Here is a 22,183-nt window from a genome sequence, read left to right as displayed (position 1 = left end):
CAGCCATTGCAGATAACTGGACTGAAGACAAAAGTGGCTCAGCCACATTAGAGTATACACAACACACATTGGAAATACCTCTGAAGTGCCAAGTTCTGGTGAACAGAGGACACTGCACTACAGGACACTACAGGAACTCTTCTTACTAAGGCCACTACTTTTAAGAGCAGGTGACACTGTTGACACTCCTAACACATAGAAACTGATACAGAGAGTTAGATAAAATAAGGAAGCCGAGAAATATATCCCAAATGAAAGCAAAGAACAAAATCATAGCAAGAGACCTAAATGGAAATAGAGATAAGTAATATGCCTTATAGATACTTTAATGTAATGGTCATAAAGATACTCATTATACTTGAGAAAGAAGTGGAGAACCTCAGTGAGACCCTTAACAAAGATAGAGAAGGCATAAAAAAGAACCAATAAGATGAAGAACTCAATAATGGAAAGTAAAAATATAGTAAATTAGATAAACAGTAAAATATAGGAAGCAGAAAACAGATCAGCAACCTGGAAGACAGAGTAATGGAAAGCAATTAAGGTGAACAAGGAAGAAGGAAAGATAAGGAAATAAATAATAAAAAATGAAAACAGACTTACAGGACTCAGCAACACCATCAAGTGTAATAACATTTATATTATAGGGATCTCAAAAGGATAAGAGAGAAAAGGAAGAAAAAATACTTGAGGAAATAATAGCTGAAAATTTCATGAATGTGGGAAAGGAAACAGAATGCTAGATCCAGGATGTACGGAGAACCCTTAAAAAAATCAAGCCAAGAAGGTCTACACCAAGCCACACAGTAATAAAATGGTAATAGTGATAAGGAGAGAATTTTAAAAGCAACAAGAAAAAAGAAGATAGTTACTATAAGGAAAACTTCACAAGGCTATCAGCAGATATTTCAGCAGAAACTTTACAGGTCAGAAGAGAGTGGCATGTTATATACAAAGTGCTGAGAGAAAAAAAAACCTGCATCTAAGAATACTCTATCCAGAAAGATTATCATTCAGAATAGGAGGATAGATAGCTTAGCAGACAAACAGAAATTAAAGGAATGTGTTATCACTAATCTAGCACCATATGAAATGTTAAAGGGTACTCTTTGAGTGGAAAGCAAAGATCAAAAGTAGGAGTAAGAAAAGGAGGAAGCACAGAAGCCATAAAAATAAGCATGTATATAAAAATTAGTCAAGGGATTCACAAAATAAAGGGATATAATGTATGATACTATTTACTTAATATATTGGGGAGACAGGAGTAAAGAATGGGTTAAAATTTAAATGACCATCAATTTTATTAGATTGCTATATGCATAAGGTGTTATATATAAACCTAATGGTAACCACAAATCAAAAACCAGTAATATATATGCAAAAGATAAAGAGAAAAGAATCCAAGTACATCACTAAAGAAAGCCAACTGTCAGAGAAGAGAGTAAGAGAAGAATGGAAGTGAAGAAATCCAAAACCAACCATAAAACAAGTAACAAAATGTCAAAAAGTTGTACCTATCAACAATTACTTTGAATGTAAATGGACTAACCACTCCAAAAATATATATACATAGGATAACAGAATGGATATTGACTATAAGAGACTCATCTCAGACCTAAAGATACCTGCAGATTGAAGTGAAGGGATGGAAAAGCATTTATCAAGCAAATGGAAGTAAAAAAAAAAAAAAAAAAAGCCAGCCTAGCATACTTACATCCAACAAAATAGATTTCAAAACAAGGACTGTAAAAAGAGACAAAGAAAAACATTATATAATCATAAAGGGAACAGTCCAACAGGACGATATAACAATTGTGAATATTTATACACCCAACATGGGAGCACCCAATATATACATAAAGAAAGCAACTGATAGTAATACAATGACAAACATAAAGTAGTTGACACAGAACAAAAATATTATGGGACTTTAACATTCCACTTACATCAATGAATTGATCATCCAAACAGAAAATCAACAAAGAAACAGTGTCTTTAATGACACAATGGACAAGATGGATCTAACCAGTATATTCAGAACATTCCAAATTAAAATACAGTAAAATAATGGAATACACGCTCTTTTAAACATTCTCCAGATAGCTCACATATTAGGCCACGAAACAAGTCTCAACAAATTCAAAAAGACTGGTCATACCATGCATCTTATTCAACCCAACACTATGAAAACTAGAAATCAATCACAAGAAAAGTTCTGGAAAGAACACAAATACAAGCTACTAAACAATGAATATGTCTACTAAGAAATCAAAGGGGAAATAAACAAATACATGGAGGCAAATGAAAATGAAAGCACAACAGCCCAAAATCTTTGGGATACAGCAAAAGCTGTTCTACAAGGGAAGATTATAGCAATATAGGCCTACCTCAGAAGCAAGAAAAGTTTCAAATAAAGAAACTCACCTTATACCTAGTGGGTCTAGAAAAAAAGAATACAAAAAGAAAAACCCAAAACCAATGGACAGAAGGAAATAAAGATTAGAGCAGAAATAAACAAAATAGAAACTGAAAAAAACAATGGAACAGAGATTAATAAGCCAGGAACTGGTTATTTGAAAAAAAAACCAACAAAATTGATAAATCTTTAGCCAGACTTATCAAAAAAATAGAGAACTCAAATGAACAAAATGAGCAAAAAAGATAAACAACTCATACCACAGAAATACAAAGGATTGTAAGAGAATATTATAAAAATCATATGTCAACAAATTGGACCACCTAGAAGAAATGGAGAAGAAATTCCTAGAAACACATAATCTCCCATAACTGAATCAGGAAGAAATAGAGAATTTGAATAGACCAATTACCAGCAATGAAATTGAATCAATAATCAAAAACTCCCAAAAAACAAAAGTCTAGGACCAGAAGCCTTCATAGGTGAATCCAACCAAATGTTTAAAGAGTTACTACCTATTTTTCTCAAACTATTCCAAAAAAAAATAGAAGAGAAGGAAAGCTTCCAAATTCATTCTGAGGCCAGCGTTACCCTGATACCAAAACCAGATAAACACATAACACAAAGAAAGAATTACAGACCAATATCTCTAATGACAATAAATACAAAAATCTTCAACAAAATATTAGCAAGCTGAATCCAATAATATATTAAAAAATTATTCACCGTGATCAAGGGAAATTTATTCCTGGGATACAAGGGTGGTTCAATATTCACACATTAATCAATGTGATATATCACATCAATAGGAGAATGAATAACAATAGGATCATTTCAATAGATGCAGAAAACACATTTGACAAAACACATCATCCATTCATGATTTAAAAAAAAATTCTCAACAAAGTAAGTTTATAGGGAACATTCTTCAGCATAATAAAGCCATATATGAAAAACCCACAGTGATCATTATATCAATGGTGAAAAACTGAGAGCTTTTCCCCAAGGTCAGGAACAAGACAAGGTCCATTCTCACCACTTTTATTCAACATGGTACTGAAAGTCCTAGCCACAGCAATCAGGCAAGAAAAAGAAATAAAAGGCATACAAACTGGTAAGGAAAAAGTGAGATTTTCACTTTTTTGCAGATGACATTCTATATATAGAAAACCCTAAAGTCTCCACCAAAAAACTCCTAGAACTGATAATGAATTCAGCAAGGGTATAGAATACAAAATCAAAATACAGAAATTCATTGCATATCTCTACATTAACGATGATGTAGCAGAAAGAGAAATTAAGAAATTAATCCCATTGACAATTGTGCCAAAAATAGTAAAACATTTAGGAATAAACTTAAATAAGGAGATGTAAGACCTGTACTCTAACATCTATAAAACACTGATGAAAGAAATTGAAAATGACACAAACAAATGGAAAGGTATTCCAGCTCCCAGATTGGAAGAACAAGTATTGTTAAAATGTCCTGCACTACCCAAAGCAATCTAAAGATTTAATGCAATCCCTATCAAAATGTCAACACCATTTTTCACAGAATTAGAACAAAAAATATTAAAATTTGTGTGGAGTCACAAAAGATTCTAAAGAGCCAAAGTAATTTTGAGAAATAAGAACACTGGAGATATAAAAATCCCAGATTTCAAGATATAATACAAAGCTACAGTAATCACAATAGTATAGTTATGGCACAGAAATAGACACATAGATCAATAGAACAGAATAGAAAGTCCATATATAAATTCACAATTACATAATCAATTAATCTTCGACAAAGGAGGCAAGAATATGCAATGCAAAAGTCTCTTCAACAAACGGTGTCCAGAAAACTGGACAGTTACATAAAAAGAATAAAACTAGACCAATCTCTTTTAGCATACACAAAAATAAACTCAAAATGGACTAAGGTCCTAAATCTGAGACCCGAAACCCTAAAAAATCTAGAAGAGAGCACAGGTTGCAAATTTCTCTAGTATGTGTCATATTAACATTTTCCTAGATGCCTCTTGAGGCAAGAGAAACAAAAGCAAAAATAAACTATTGAAATTACATTTAAAGAAAAAGCTCGGGGATCCTGGGGTGGCTCAGTGGTTTAGCGCCTGCCTTTGGCCCAGGGAGTGATCCTGGAGACCTGAGATCGAGTCCCACATCGGGCTCCCGCATGAAGCCTGCTTCTCCGTCTGCCTTTGTCTTTGCCTGTGCCTCTGTCTGTCTGTCTGTCTCTTTCTCTCTTTCATAAAATGAATAAATTAAAAAAAAATTTTAAAAAAGAAAAAAAAAGCTCCTACCAAGGAAAGGAAATAATAAAACTAAAAGACACCTACTGAATAGAAGATATTTGCAAATGACACACTTGATAAAGGGTTAGTATCCAAAATATATAAAGAACTTATACAACTTAACATCCAAAACTCCCAAATAGTCCAATTAAAAACATGAACAGACACTTCTCCAAACAAGACATACAGATGGCAAACAGATATATGAAAAGATGCTCAACATCACTCATCATCAGGGAAATGGAAATCAAAACCCCAGAGATATCACATCACACCTTTGAAAATGGCTAGAATCAAAAACACAAGAAACAACAAGTTTTGGAGAGGATTGGGGAGAAAAAAGAACTCTCATGCACGGTTGGTTGGAATGCAAACTGGTGCAGCCACTATGGAAAACAGCATGGAGGTTCCTCAAAAATTAAAAATAAAACTACCATATGATCCAGTTATCACACTACTGGGTATTTACCCACAGAATACAAAACTACTAGTTGGAAAGGATATATGGACCCCTATGTTTATTGCATCATTATTTACAATAGCCAAATTATGGAAACTGCCCAAGTGTCCATTGACAGATGAATGGATAAAGATGTGGTATATACATACAATGGAATTGTACTCATAGAACACAATGTAATATTGTCATTTGTAGCAACAAAATGGGCCTAGAAAATATCATGCTAAGCAAAATAAGTCAGAGAGAGACAAATACCATATGATTTCACTCATATGTGCAATTTAAGAAACAAAATAAATGGTTTTTGGGGAGAGAGAGAGAGAAACCAAAAAACAGACTCTTAACTATAGCCAATGAACTTATGGTTACCAGAGCAGAGGTGGGTGGAGCAGGGTGGTGAGATACCTGAAAGGGATTAAGAGCACACTTATCTTGATGAGCACTGAGTAATATATAGAATTGTTGAATCATTTTATTGTATATTTGAAAATAATATAACACTGTAGGTTAACTATACTGGATTTTTTTTAATGATACCAGCCACTTGTCTTATAAAATGGATTTTGGACTTGTCAGATTACTTCTATAATTATATTCTGGTTTAACATTTTTTTCAAGAGTACTATGTAAGTGATATGGTATTCTTCTTACACATGAGGAAATAGATAACGTCTGTTTGTTCCATACTCAGCAATGCTAATTTGGGTACGATGGTGTCCTCTGAATCTCTCCACTCTAGAGGCACATTTTCCCCTTTGTAATAATTTAAGTCATCTGAGGGGTGATATGTTAAGATTATGAGAAGGTCCTGAGTCTTCAAAATGACTTTCACATCCACTGATAATCTTTGACTACTTTATTAGAAATTTAAAAATAGTAGTCTAATTCCATCATTGTTTTCACTGATTAGCTGGTATTTTATAAAGAACATCTTTCCTTACTCCTCTTTCATCCTTTATTTTCAGTATCACTATCAAACCATGGACTTTTGAAAATTTTATTTAATGAGCTATAATCCTTTAATGTTATTATTATTTTGATATTCAAACTGTCCCAAAATTTGCCAAAGGAAGCTCCTTCACATCATCTTTGTGTGTGTCTGTCTGTTTAATGCTACTTCTGGGTTTTCAGAAATTCCTTGATTTCTTTTTTCTAGCTTTGTTGAGGTAAAATTGGCAAACAAAAATGTAATATATTTTGCTGATTTGATATTTTCATACACTGTAAAATGATTCCCACAATCAAGTTAACACACCCATCACCTCACACAATTACTTTTTTTTTTTTTTTTAGGAAGAATGTTAAGATATCTTCTCTTAGCAGATTTCAATATACAATACAGTATCGTTAATTATAGTAACCATGCTGTCCATGGTTACTATATTCATCTTATAACTTATTCATTTTATAACTAAAAATGTGTGCCCTTTGGCCAATCTCTCTCCATTTTACCTCCTCTCCTACACCCCAGCCCCTGGCAACCACCATTCTACTGTTCATTTCTATTAGTTCACATATAAGTGATATGTAGTATGTGTCTTCTGTGTCTGGCTTACTATATCTTCTAGGTTAATCCATACTGTCATAAATGCCAGAATTTCCTTATTTTTTAAAGACTGGATAATATTCCATTGTATACATATACATTCATTGTAGTAAAAACTGATAAACTATAAAAATAACAGTTCTGGGCACCCAGGTGGCTCAGTCAGTTAAGTGTCTGCATTTGGCTTGGGTCGTGAATGGGGTCCTCGGATCTAGTCCCTTGTCAAGCTCCCTGCTCAGCAAGGAGTCTGCTTTTCCCTCTCTCTCTGTCCACCCCCTCCCACCTCGTTCCTCTCTCTCTCTCAAATAAATAAAAATAAAAATAAAAATAAAAATAAAAAATAACAGTGCTGAAGTACTCAGAAAACACTAAGAATAATTCAAATTAGGGTTATTGTGTGTCAACATTAATTATTAATATAATTTTTAAAATTCCTCAATTGGTTCTTTTCAGTATACTTTAGGGAGTTTATTTTTTAAAGCTACATCTTTAGGAGTTAAGATACAAATCAACTGGTGAAATTGGCACTCAAGAAACTAAAAGCTAGATGTGTGAAGGGTATTAAGGAGGGCACCTATTGTGATAAGCAATGGGTGTTATATGTAAGTGATGACTCACTGAACTCTGCTTCAGAAACTAATACTGCCCTGTATGTTAACTAAGTAAAATTTTAATTAATTAATTAATTAATTAAATTATTTTTCCTAAAATCTGGTGAGGCTTTTATATTATGCCCACGTGAAACCAGACAACTGATCAATTTGATTCTTTCCAATTGGCCAATTTAATGAAAAGAAAAGGTAGGAAGCCTGAGACAAGACAAATGGATTATGTTGGACTCAGCTCTATCTCTTCAAGGGAGGGGCCCTGACTATCTCAGATCTTATGGAAAGGAAGGTCACTGCAGGCTCTCCATAACCCTAGACTGAGCTCCAGAATGATCTCATTTCATCCTCTTGCACATTGGTTTCCTCACAGCTGACCTTTACTTCCTCTCCTTCCCTTCTTTCCACTGCATGCATCCTACTTTTCAGCCTGGGCCAAGTGTCCTGATCACTGGTCTTACTTCCCTCCCTTGGGCCTTGGTCCATTGACTCCAGTAAGAGATTCAGTAGCAGCCCCACCCACCAGCTCTGTGGACCACTTACTTTTAGAACCAACCTGCCAACCTACCAACCCCATGCACAGAGTCTATCCATTCCCAGCACACTGGGATTTTCTGAAAACCGAAGGAGAGGACAAGAATAAAACTTCATTAAAACTGAGGCTACAGAAACTGGATGAAACAGAGTTACTATCTCTGTCACTTTCGTGAGCTTCTCTTTTCCTGCCAAGATTTGATAATGATCATGTTTCTTATGCTTTTACAGAGGGTCTTCTCTACCCGTTGGAGGCAGAGTAACCTCTGGAGTCACACAGACTAGTTTCTCTGGTTACCAGCTCTGTGACCCTGACAAAGTTACTTAACTCTTCTAAGCCTTAGTTTCCTCATCTGAAATTGGATATATTAAAAGTAGGTACATTATAAGTCTAAAGGAGTTGCATAATGCCTGGCACTTAGTAATTCATCAATTATATGAGCTCCTATTATTATTATTATGGCTTTACTCTAACTCCCAGGGAATCTCACCAAAGACTTCCCTAACCACTTTTATGCAAATAGCCTCCAGATTTATTAACTCCCTTCATCCTTAACATTGTCCTTAAATCCTAGAACCCTAGAACTGTCCTAAAACATCCTACTCAGCTTCTTTAGCTCCCCAAACTCGACATTTCCAAACAAAAATCTTCCCTAGCACACACATTTTTTTCCACTTTTTATTTTTAGATAATTATAGATTTGCATGCAGTTGTTAGAAATGATATGTAGAGATTTTATATACCTTTTACCTAGTTCTCTACTAGAAGAAGGTGATGAAAATTGGAAAAAAATTATACATATATATTATGTATTATATATATATATATATATATATCCAGAAAAAGCAACAATATACTTTTCTCCCATTGAAGAACCTCAGAGTATATACACAATTACTTAGGGAAAAAAAAATCTCCACAAAACATTATTGGTAGCCTTTTCAGTTGCTTCTTCCTGCTACCTGGCCCTGGTTTCAGGGTTCATTCTTTCCAGCCCTGGGGGTATATCTTGATGGGCCTAAGCCATTCTCCATGCCAGTGTTTGGTTTAGGAAGGAGCCCACCACACAGTTCTGTATTATGAGACACAAAAGAGAATCTACTGGGCAGTTTGCCTTGTTAAAAAAAAAAAAAAAAAAAAAAAAGGTGTGGGAGAAGGAGCTATTCCATTTTTCTGTCTCTAAATATTGTTGTATGAAGATGTACTTGGAGCTCCTGAAATCACCACACAACTATAAAAGGCAAGTATGAGCCAGCACTGAATGTAGCAGAGCAGCAAGATGAAAAGAACGTAGATCCCTAATGAAATCCCCAAGCCTCTACAAATACCCCCAAAAATCCTCTGTCTCAGGATATCTTGTTAAGCAAGATAGTGGGTTTTCTGTTTGGGGTCTACAAATGTATCCTAACTGAAACAGCATTAATGAGTGGATCCAGTCTCTGACATGCTGATTTATACGAGAGAACCTACAGTTTAGTTGGCTAACAGTGTATTCCATTTAAAATGAATATTCTAGAAAAGAAACAGTCAGGTTTGCTGTTAACTGGTAAGAAAGAGCAGCGTAAAGAGCATAGGTTCCAGAAGCAGGAACCCAGGTTCAGATCCCACGCTTGCAGCTCACCAGCTATGCTGCCTTAGGGAAGATGATTTATTTAGTTGCTTCATTATGCCCACAGTAATACCTACCTCATAGGTTTATAGGGAGTATTAAATGCAAAAACGTAATATGTCAAATACGAACCCAAATAAATGTTAGTCTCTTTTCCCCTAATTAATCCTTTGCTAAAATGAAACACTAACTCAGTTTATTAGACCATTAATTCAGACACTTTCTGTCCAGCAGGAGTTACTCTGACAGCAGAGCTGGTGTCATCAAGAGTAATTTCTACTGAAAAGGTTCCAATCTTAACATTTCCACTCTGAAAAACCTAGTTGGTGCAGAAAGGATCAGGCAGGGTTACTTTCAACTCTAGAGAAAATTGATGTGATGATAACCACAGTGGAAGGATTTATATGTCCTTGATTGTTTTATTCTCACACCTTAAAAAGGTATGTGAGTGGAATTAATGTGCTGCAGTGGAAGTATGCTTGTAGTAACTTTTCCTCCAAATTACTTCCAAATTTTGTTACATTTCATCAAAAGCTAATCTTATTATACTGATATCATTATCAAACTCCCTAGAAAAATGAACACACTATTTTATGGGTATACTGTGTTTGGAGTATGAAAACAAAAATAGAAGTTGGCATTAAAAAGAAATACTCTTTACTCTTGGCATAGCAATACAGGCTATTATAAAAGTATTCACCTTTTAAATTAAATGAACAGAAATTTTGTTTACTTAGATATTCAATGATCTCAGGACTCCTGAGTGGCTCAGTGGTTGAGCGTCTGCCTTCGGCTCAGGTCATGATCCCCAGGTGCTGGGATCAAGTTCTGCATCGGGCTCCCCACAGGGAGTCTGCTTCTCCCTCTGCCTATGTCTTTGCCTCTCTCTGTGTGTCTCTTATGAATGAATGAATGAATGAATGAATGAATGAATGAATAAATAAATAAATAAATAAAATATATTAAAAATTCAATAATTTCATTACACTTGTGCACTAATAAGGATAAAATTGATCAAATTTAACTGGAAGACAATTTGACACCAAAATCCTTAAAAATACATTTATAATTTGGCCTAGAAATTCCACTTCTAGGAATATATTTTAAAGAAAGAATTAAGGATTTGTCGAATAATTTTTCAAGAAGAATTTTTCTTGCAGGAATTTTTCTTGCTGGAAGAAAACCTAAGCATTCAACGTTAGAAGATTAAATTATGAAATGCCCATCCAAAGGAATACTATATAATCATTAAAATGAAGTTCTAGAAAAACATTTATTGACATGGAAAGATGTGCATGATATATATACTTAGGATTTGGAAGGCCATAAACTATATACAGACTGTTGTAAAGTTTTGTTTTAAAAATACATTTTTTTCACAAAAGTGTCAAAAACTGCATACCAAAATTAATATGTTTCAAAGAGCTTCTATTTCCTCTGTTCAAGTTCTGTGTATTTGCTGCAGTATGCATAAATTAATTACATAGTAAGGAAAATTATGTTTAAAGAGTTCAAAAGAATTAGTAGGGTAGTTTTAAGCTAAATAGCAAATAAATCCCTTCACTATTCATTACACGGAGCTGTAATTATCTGAGCTCTGGTTTCTCAGATTTCCCCCAAAATCTGACTTAAGAAGTTGAAATTTAAGAGATTTGCCTACCTCCTCCTACTATTGACCACAAACTGGAAATCTGGTGAGCTCTATTTCTGGTCAGGGAGGGTCTCTGAAGTCCAAGATTCCCAAGCCCCTGCAATGATGCTTACTGAAGTTTTAAGCAAATTTTCTACCTGTGTTTAGTTAGCTCTTTATGGTTCCAAGGTAGCTTTCTCCAAAAAGAAAGAAACTGATTGCTGTCCACCCTGGGATGCAGCTCTTGGATGTCATCTCCAAGTGCACAAAAGATCTGGTCTCTATTAGAGTCTTGCCTATTGTACCGACCTGAACTCTTGTTTATAGTATTATTAACAATTATTATTGTAGCTGGTGTTTATTGACCCTTGCTATATGTTCTATGCATTTTATCAAGCACTGTTCATACCTTATTTTGTTTAAGCTCTTAGAAGCATCCCAGAAAGATTAATGCTATCCTTATTCCCATTTTATAGATAAGAGAACAATTTGCCCAAGATTACATAGCTAATAAGGAGTAGAATCAAAATGGGAACTTGAGTCTATCTCAATTTTACTAGATGTCCTTTAGCCATTTAAATAAGTGTGTTTATAATTCACATTGGGAAGAAAGTTCAATTGGTCATGCCTGGGTCTTCCTAAACCAGAATTAAAGTGATTTCAAGAAAGTATTAGACCAACATTACAATCATAGAAATGACTCTGCTACACAGCCATGCCCTTCGCTACCAGTGGCAAGGGCGGCCAAGACATAACCAAGAGTCCTTATGTGTTCAGCTCCACACTGACTTGCTTAAGCTTGTCACTTAACCTCTCCAAACCTCAGGTCCTTATGTGGAAAATGAGCTTTACAATACTTCTCTTAAATACCTCATTTGTGAGTATCAAATGAGACAATGTATGTGTAAGCACTTTTAAAAGTACAAAGGGCAAAAATCTTGATTAACCTCTCCATGCAAATTACTTCTGCCCTCAAAACCCAAAAGCAATGTAACTTTGATATAGCATTTTGCAAAAAACTGTGTGAAGGGCTTCAGAAATACAGAGAAACCTTAATATATACCAAAAAAAAAAAAAAAAAATCCCATGTGGAATGTTCTCCCATGTTTAGCATTCAACTAAATAAGTCCTGAGGAAAAGTCACTGAATAGATGTTACCTTCCCCCATCTGATGCTGTCTGACTTAATGTTTCTTCTCTAAGTGCATGAACTTTTGAACACCAGGAATTTTTGTCACAGGACTTACGACTCTCCTGTGACTTGATGTTAGGAAATCTCCTTAGTCATTTTGGTTTCTGCTCCCTGGGAGGAAATTGGAGCTTTGGCACTGATTGAGTTGCTACACGTTCTGTTTTAACTTAGGATAACACTTGGCTCAATAATTCAAAAATATTACACCTAGGCTTAGCATTATATTTGCATGATGGAATAATTTCTTTAAAAAATAATATCTGGAGGTAGGAGAAATAAAGGGATTTTTCTTGACTACTTCTTTAAGTTGTAAAGCAATACATGCCCATGTTAAACAATTCAAATAGTACATGTACAGTGGAAGGTAGAAGTGCCCAATGTACATTTCCACTTCTCCTTAGTAAACACTACTGACGGTTTCTCATATATATGTTGAGAGTTTTTCTATGCTTTAATAAGCAAAGGATATAAGTATATCTATTTTTAACACAAACAATATCACTCATTCTATAGAGATTGCTCTTAAAAATGCTTTTTTTCCTCTTAAAAATACACGTGTACAGTTTCTCATACCCACTCCTATGACTCTAACAGTTTTAAAATCTCCTCTGCAGTATTTTATTGCATGGATATACCATAAACTGTTTAAATATTTTTCTCTGTATATGTATATTTAGTTGTTAATAGATTTCTAACATCACAAATAATTTTGCAAAGCAACTCCACATCTTTACTCAATTATGTGAGCACATCTATAGGTAAATTTTCAGAAGTAAAACTGATAGGTCGAAAGATATGTGCACTTAAAACAGTTATAGATACATCAATAGCATTTTTCACAGAACTCAATCCTTAAATTTGTACTGAATCACAAAAGACCCCAAATAGCCAAAGTAATCTTGAAAAAGAAAAACAAACTGGAGGCATCACAATCCCAGATTTCAAGATATCCTACAAAGCTATAGTAATCAAACAGTATGGTATTGGCACAGAAACAGACACATAGAACAATAGAACAGAATAGTAAGTCCACATATAAATCTATGATTATACATAGTCAATTAATCTTTGACAAAGAAGGCAAGATTATGCAATGGGAAAAAGGCAGTCTCTTAAAAAATGGTGTTGGGAAAACTGGACTGCTATATGAAAAGAATAAAACTGGACCACTATCTTTCATCATATACAAAAATAAACACAAAAAGGATGTGAAACTTGAAACCATAAAAATACTAGAAGAGAGCACATGCACAAACCATAGCAACATTTTTCTAGATATGTCACATATAAGTGGAATTTAGGAAATTAAACAAACAAAAGGAAAAAAAGAGAAATATCAAATGACACTCTTAACTATGGAAGCAAACTGATGGCTGCCAGAGGGGAGTTGAGTGGGGGATGGGTGGGATGGGTGGAACAGGTGGAAAGGATTAAGAATGCACTTATCTTAATGAGCACTGAGTAATATATAAAATTGTTGAATCACTATATTGAACACTTAAAACTAATGTAACACTGTATTTTAACTTATTGGAATTAAAATAAAAATATTAAAATAAGATAAAATGGTGAGAGATGTTGGAAATTGCCATTTTAAAGGTGGTTGTACCAATTTATTCTTTCTTTACAATTGGTACGCAAAAGACTGATTTTCTTCAACAACAGTATAGAATCTATCAGAAACTGTTAGACTGAGGTATATAATATCAATGATTCAGTGGACACTGGATATCAAGAAATTGTAAATTCCTGCTTTTAGGAATACTGTGAGTTACAAGGCTCCTCATTCTGGAAAGAAACAAGATTGCAGTGAACTCAATCTCTTAAAGAGAGGCTTAACACTCATGCTTACCATGTGCCAGGCACTATTCGTGCTTTCCCTACATTAAGTCATGTATTGCTCCCGCCAACCCTATAAGGAAGGTACTTTTTATCATTCCCATTTTACATACAAGAAAACTAAACACAAAGAAGTAAATTTCTCAACATCACTCAGGTGATAAGTCATAGAGTTCAGATTGGAACTGCGGAGTTTAAGTCCAGAGTGAGGTGCTTTTAACCACTTATGCATCTATCTGCCTCTGTGCGCCTATGATATGTTAAACATAATTATTAAGTGCCTATTGTATGCTTGGAATAACACATGAACCACCTTATCCTCACAACAATCTTATCCCTATTCCTCAGGGATATTAAAGTGGCTTGCCAAAGTGACAGAGGGAGAATTAGTACGCAGACATGTCTAATTCTGAACCTTCTATTTATTCTACTTGGACCATACTTCTTTAGAGAAGCTATTTGTCATGATACCCATTTTACAGTTAAGGAAATCAAGTCTTCAGAATGAAGTGAATAAGAAGGCTAAATAGAGGTTGTCCCTGTCAACAAATAGAGCTTACCAGGAGCTGTATCACACCTAGTTCTCCCTTCATCAGAGTTCTATAAAGTTAGAATGTTTATGCATGTGGTTTAATTCATATGCATATGGTTATATAGTAGCACAGAGAGGCAATTTGCTCTCTCCCATAAAGTGTGAGTTCAAATTGTCCAAAGTGAACCAAAATTGAAGGCAGAATTATAGTCTCCTAATTCTAAACATCAACAAAGCCCTTTTAAGAAGAGTGAAATAGTTGGGCAAGGATGAGCAGGTAGATTCCACACTGCAGGGAAAGCATCACAAGAATATGGTAGCAACATATTTTTAATCTTAGCAAGCAGATGATTATCAGTTCTTAACAAAATAGCTTGGTGCTGGTTCCTGAGTTTACAACGATATTTCCTTATAGTATACAGAAAAGAGATAGAATCCAAGGAAGCTAAGAGCAGCAAGAGGAGGAAATGCAGCAGAAAAGAGGCTTCTAGATAGGAAAGCCCTCTTTCTGCTCTGCTTATACCCAGTGTCCAGCACAGTATATGAGAGTTTTACAGGCTCTGGGTTCAAAATTTGTTCTGCTACTTACCTGCTGTGTGACCTTGGGCAAGTTACTAAATCTCTCTAGCAAGTTTCCTCATCTGTAAAATTAGTAATAATCAATAGTATCGACAACATTAGTCCATCACAAGATTAAATATTGTCTAGTACAGATCACTTCCCTGAAGGTTGAGGGTGAAGCACAGAATTATCCAAGTTCACAGAGATGGAACCTTTGCCTTCATATTTCAGTGTCTTATTGCTTTTTTGTTTTAATGCAATCAGGAAAACATACTGTCCTATATCTAAGTCTGGGGCTGGGAAGGAGATTTCTACTCATCTTCTTAAGATAGTTTCATATTCTGAAGATCAGAGTGTGCAATTCCTATATTTCTGTGTCTGGCAGCCCTAGTTATAAATGGGGCATCAGATCTATGTTATCATTGAGAACAAACAAACAACACAGTAAAGAGCTTATCTTTGGATAAACACATCTTGGTAGGCAAAAATCAGTGAGTGGTTGCTTACTAGGCTTTGGACATTAATTTGATCATCTCTTAAAAGTTACTTTTTTTTTTTTTTTTTTTTACCCCATGGATATCAATGTAATATTAGAACAAGTATTTTCTTATGCTATACAGTAAAACAAGTCAGCCTGGAAGAACACAAAGATTTTACCATTATTATGTTTACTTTTGAGGGTAATTAAATATTTGCTTTGAGCTCCTCACATTGCATTGCAAATCCATAAAAAAATTATTCATTCCTCTACCTAAAGCTTAGGTAGCATTAAGTCTTTGTCATTACTTCCCTTTCACTAAAAATCATGTTTTCAATCATACGTCACAATCCTATATTATGTGGATCTTCATTTGCCAAGAATTTAGTCTTTTTTTCTGTTTATGTTCAATCAATTACCTCTGTCCTTTTGTTAGTTGGGCAATGGGAGGCAGTGGCTTCAGGGTTTTCTCTATGAGAAGATGTCTGCATCTCATGATAACAGTGTTAGCTCTTCTATTTACCTCATGAGATAAGCCTTCAATGAATTAGGCCAACCTGCCAGGCTCTGCTAACCTGGATCAGGTCTATAAAGCCAAAAATGTCTTCTTGAAAATTAATAATAACTCACTCAAACTGGCAGTTAGAAACTGCAGGATACAAAGAAAGGTATAGTTGGAGGTGCCTGCATGGCTCAGTCAGTTAAATGTCTGCCTTAGGCTCAGGTCATGATCCCAGCATCCTGGGATTGAACCCCACATTGGGCTCCTTACTCACCGGGGAGTCTGCTTCTCCCTCCCCCTGCTCTTCTGCTCTAGCTCACTCGTTCTCTTTCTCTCTCCCTCTCAAATAAATAAAATCTTAAAAAAAAAAAAAAGGTATAGTTGAATTAAGAAAAAAAGAACCTAAGCCCTGTTAGAATGGCTGGTGTCTATAGACGTAATTTTTGTCTTCTATGACAACATTCTATTCAAAGGATTAGGGCAGTGAGTTAAACTCAGGCAAAACTTGAGGAGTTGAATAAGTAGTGCCTGAGATGAGAGAAAAATGAAAGATCTGTGTGTCATTTGTTTGGGAAAATAAATGAGATTCATCTGCAGAGATCTCTGGAACTCTTGTCATCTTCCCTTAAAAGAGTTTCTTCTGTGTCCCTTTCTGGTTCCCATACATCAGCCTCTTGTCACCCAATTCAAACTTTAAAGTCCTCTTGAGTACTCTCTTCCTTACCCCCTTCCTTTAATCAGTCCTGAAATCCTTTTTTGCACATCATATTTTCTTATATCTTTTTCTTCTTTACACACCTGATTCAAGATTTCATTTCCTCTTACCTATAATAGCAAAAAAGCCTTCCAACTGATCTCCCTGACTCCTGACTGCTCTCCATTCAGTGCAGTCTCTACATCATGATCATACTCACCTTCACACAATACCATTTCGATCATGTCACTCCTCTGCTCCAAAACATTCAGATGAAAAATATATATCCACAGCTATAGTCCTTTGATCAGTTCTGATTTACTTTCCCATTCCCATTAACCTCCTATATACTTCCAAATTCCATACAAACAGCCCATTCCCTCTAATCTCTGCCAAATTACTTCATTCTGCTTCCTTCACATTAGAATGTCTTCTTCTCAGTCCTAAAAATTCCTGCCTATCCTTTAACCCCAAAATTAAATATAACTTATTCTCCATATAAAAATAAGCACTTAGCTGTAGTATTAAAGTTCCTCCATCACTGGGTCCAGATTTTCACACCATCAGATCATGCGAGGTCTTTCTATGCCCATAGAAAGAAGCTTGAAATTTATTCTCTAGGATACAGGGACCCAATGAAGAGTATTACACATTGAAATTATAAATTGGAGTTGCATTTACCTCCTGGTGCTGTTGCAGTGGAGACTGAATTAGATAGGAGCAAGGAGACTAGAGCTGGAAAGACCCATTAAGCAGCTATTGGATCTGAGAGAAGACTGAAAGAGCTGTGTTAGGGGGAGGAAAATGATGAGCAAAATTCTAAGTGTTTTGAATTTGGGGTTCTGAGGACTAGGGTGAGGCAGGCAAAATAACCATGGTGCAAAATTAACTTCCCAGGTATCCACTCAGCACTAAGTGCAGTTGAGTGCCTCCTTCAATTCTTTATCCTAGGTGCCTATCTTGCCTTACCCTGAGTTCTTACAGATTTTGTAGAGACATCACCTTGGCAACTAAGGGGGTACACCATTCAGATCTCCCTTCAAGAAAGAACTTGCCATTGAGCTGCAAAAAAGTGCAGTTAGGTAAGAGCCTGTACCTGTAGAACATTCAGGATCAGATCTGTCTCAGCTTCTGAGTCACAGCCATACCCCCTCCTAGGAACACCTAGTCAGAGACCAGGTAGGTTAAGGGTACTCAGCCTGGCAATTTCTGTCCAAGGTGGGGCCCTCTAAACAGGTAATCCTTCCCCCTGAAAATTACCATTAAGTTGGATGAGAATGTCAGATCTAAAGGCATTCTCTGTCCAATTCTGATTCCTCCCCTTCTATCTTTATACTGTTTTCCCCAATAAACTACTTGCTCAATAATTCTCTCTCAGCAACTGTTCTCAGAGGACCCAAATGATGCATATAATAAGCAATTAATCACACCAATCTAGACATGGAACTAGAGATGAAGGGATAAATTTTAGTGGTCTTGTCATGTAGTAGTTTAAAGTCTGGGCTCTAGACACCAGGTTCAAATCCCAGCTCATCCACTTCTGACTTTGTACAACCTTAGACAAGTTATATAACTTTCCAGTACCTCAGCATCTTCATTTGCAGTATGAGGATTTTAATAGTATATGAAGACTATACAAGATAATGCACTGAAAGTATTAAACACAGTGCCTGGCCCATAATAAATGTTCTTGAAATGTTACATTTTGTCACTGAATAGACTTTGAAATGCTGTTTATAGAGGTTATTGATTATGATAAAATAGAAGAAATGTTTACTTGAGAAAAATTTTCCGCAGGATATGGTAGAGCTAATGAAGATTACTTAAATCTTCAATTTATTTTATCTTAAAATATTTCAAACTCAACCCTGTGATTTTTTTCAATTTCCCTCCATATTATTCCCAATATGGCGCCTCTCCTCCATGTAATGGCATCACCTTGTTGTCTCCTGCCAACATCATTCTTTGCCATTCACCTCAAATGTCTATTCTTCCCCTTTCTATCAGATCCTGCTAATAATCTCCTCTAAAACTTGGTTGAGAACTCACCTTCTCCAGAGTTTCCTTGACCAGCCTTTCTATTCTACCCATCCCAACTGTGATCATTCCTCTCTATGAGCAAACTCTAAAATGGTATCATCTTGAAACTAGGAACAAATAAACAAACTATATTTGTATGTATATATATATATACATATATATATACACATACAAACACACCACACAGATATGCATAAAATTCTCAAGCTATGTTGAAAGTGTCTGTGTGTCCATAAATATTTGTTAACGATGAAATAGCAGGACTAGCATCTCCTGTGACTTTAGATAAGAACCCCTCTCCTCTACTCACTCTTTTGCCCAAGGATAGAAGATGGCTTGGCAAAGCTATGCTCAATAAATGCTTACTTTAAGGATGAATGCTTTCAGTTGTAGGTGCATGGTCAGTCTACAAATTATATTTCTATATCCTCTTTCTATATGTCAGCTTTAAAAATGAAATGTTTCATAAAACAACCTCGGTCATATAATGGGAAAGCTAATGTATGGAGAAGTGTTTTACAATCATTTCAAGTATTGTAGGTAATACAAATCTGTTTTATACAATAAAGTCCTGGTCTACCATACATCTAAAAGGCAGTGGGAAATTACAATTAGAAACAGAAACAAGGCATTTTTCCTCTATTTAGTAGATGTAATATTCCCTACAAAATGGCACTGAATGTTTTCCTGCTACTACACAGTGCTATATAGGCTCAGAAAAATAAAACCTCTTTTTATGCCTATGAAAGTGGCTTCAAACAAAATAACCAACTTCAAAGGTAAGATGAAAGTGCTTTGTAATGTGGCTGAATGCAAGGAATGTTTTTAGGTAGCCCAATATTTGTATATATGCATTGATACATATTGCAATACATATTTAAAAAGTGCTACTAAATCTCCAGCCATCCTATACATCCAATTTGAAACCCTTATCAAGATATTCACACTCAAAGACAAGGTTCCCACATCAAATAGATCACAATCTTAGGTGTATTTAAATACTGGAAATGAATGGTACCTAAAATAAAAATCCTTACACACAGAGCAATACATGAGTATAACATTAATAGCCTACATGGGTTTTTAATGGCTCCTAATATAATATGCCCTTTCAAGAGACCATTCATACATATTGAAATGCACTTTTACAGTGCTACTTTGAGTAATTATGAATTGGACAAGGTTGACAAAAATCAGCATTAACAGGCAATTTTCTTGAAATATACACAACCTTCTGTAAGTACACAGCTCTAGAAGTGGTGAAATATTAGATTTTGAATGCTAAAAAGTAAAAGTAGTTTTCACATTGATTTTCAAGAATATACATTTTTATTGTTACAATTCAGTTAACTATTTTACTGAAGTTTACAGTCATCTCCAATTCAAAGGCAATAAAAAAATCAATTGTTTGTTTTATAATCAATACCATGAAGCAAAAGTAATTAATAGCCAATATAAAGTAACCTATTTACTACCTCATTTTAATTGTAGTGAGGAACTATAACAAGAAGGCATTCCTATTATCCTAGCCTGTTCCACTTAACAAGTTTACATTTAAGGTCTTTCCATTTTCAAATAACAAACCCACTGTACATTTAGAAAACCTACTTGGGAAAATCTATTATTATTTAATTTCTCAGAAAACTGCTAGTTCAACCTACTTTTCTTTGAATTCCAAGTTGCTACATTATCCTCATCTTTATAATAATAATTATTGACCTCTCAAGAGCAAGAACATCATGCAAAGTGAAAGAATTATAAAATGAAGAAAGAAAATTTCTATTATTCAAGTGAATAATAATCAAGTTGTATATCTTAAACATATAGCACATTATAGGCATAATTAGCTCACCACCACTGTTAGAAACATACCTACACATTTTTCAAAATAAGTCTTTTAAATAAAGTATTATAAGCATCTTTCTAGCTTAAGGATTTGAAATAGCAATTAAGTCTTGAACCTTAAATCATTTGTCTCTATAACTAGAAGAGCAAGTCCCAAGGATGTAAATCTCACCCAATGAGACAAGGGATGCTGAATGTATTATTAATTGCTAAGTAATTTCTTAATTTTAGAAATCTACCACCCAACACTGGCAAATAAATAATGTGATTTATGAGCCCAGACTCTCATTGCTGCTTTACTAGAGTTCAATAAACACACGCACATCCTAAATGTACAGTGTGATTGTGATTTCTACAAGCCAGAGAACAGAGCAGGACTCGGCAATAGCAAATCTACCCCATCTACTTATTATTCAAGCAGTAGTATTTAGAATACCTAAAATGCCTGCTGAACACTGCGGCTCAACATCCCCCTGGGGTTACTTCTTAGCAGAACCACATCTCTTCTCCTCAGTGATTAGTGAGTTTTAAGAAGCAGGTAATACGGGGTAGAAATTCTCATGCAGCAGAAAGATAACTCTTCTCTCCAAATTCTCAAAAACCAACACCCCCACACCCCAAATACACACACATACATAATCACCTTTTTTTTAAGACAGAAAGGAGGGTTTTTCAAATAGGTACCTAAAACATGCCATTTGCAAGGGGATGAAAAACGTATTTTTCCTCTACTTGCTGCTGTGTAAGATGTTTACAGATCTGATTAGAAAACCTGTATGTACATAAAAAGTAGTGCTTTCAGTGAGATTTCTTTAGTGAAATCTGCCTGTGCAGACATATATGTGCATAAATCATACATATTTATGCAAACATGCCTACATTAACAAGGACACACACACACACCTAGACCAATAATTAAGCTTACACTCTTCTACAAGCCCCCTTTGACATTTTTTAGCATGCATGTTATTCAGAAGACAGATTTAAAAAAAAGAATAAGCAGCTGCATATAATGCATGCCAAAGTGGCATGTTTAGAGAAGCAAATACATTACCAGACGCATTTTGAAGTTTCTGGAACACCTGCAGGTAAAAGGAGACTGTGAATCGGGTGCTGGCACGCGGTATTCCTCAGAATCACAGAGCTCGGTGTGACTGTGGGGGAATGTAAGGCGAGTGTGAGGCTGGAAACCTTTGAGTTGAGCTCACTCTAAGCATCAGAAAGCCTCAAAGAGGGGAGAGAAAAAGGCAGCCCACAGACAGCTAGATGAGAAACTTCTGGCACCTCTCCAGCTCAGGAATGAATTCTCTGTAATTTGGAGACGTATAGTGATGGAAATGAAGAGAAACTTGGATTTACGGGTGAATTTGCTCAGCCATGCAGAAATGGGCAGGTAACAGTCT

At 35.2% G+C, this 22,183-nt stretch overlaps 1 protein-coding gene across 3 annotated transcripts in view; it reads right to left on the bottom strand.

The window, feature by feature from the left end:
* SCHIP1 (schwannomin interacting protein 1) overlaps positions 1-21,958 on the bottom strand; it is a 716,991-nt gene extending 695,033 nt beyond the window's left edge. The window contains exon 1 of one of the 3 annotated variants that reach the window (XM_072807877.1): positions 21,835-21,958. In XM_072807877.1, coding sequence (XP_072663978.1) covers positions 21,835-21,843 — 9 coding nt within the window. In that variant the 5' untranslated portion in view covers positions 21,844-21,958. The remainder of the gene's footprint in view (positions 1-21,834) is intronic. The other 2 variants (XM_072807882.1, XM_072807883.1) reach the window with 2 other exon arrangements.
* Between the last annotated feature and the right edge of the window lie 225 nt (positions 21,959-22,183).

Source organism: Canis lupus, chromosome 31 (genome assembly GCF_048164855.1).
Source record: "Canis lupus baileyi chromosome 31, mCanLup2.hap1, whole genome shotgun sequence".
Taxonomy (NCBI): domain Eukaryota; kingdom Metazoa; phylum Chordata; class Mammalia; order Carnivora; family Canidae; genus Canis; species Canis lupus.
Note: the sequence above shows the minus strand (reverse complement) of the source record. Positions and strands in the feature narration are given on the sequence as shown.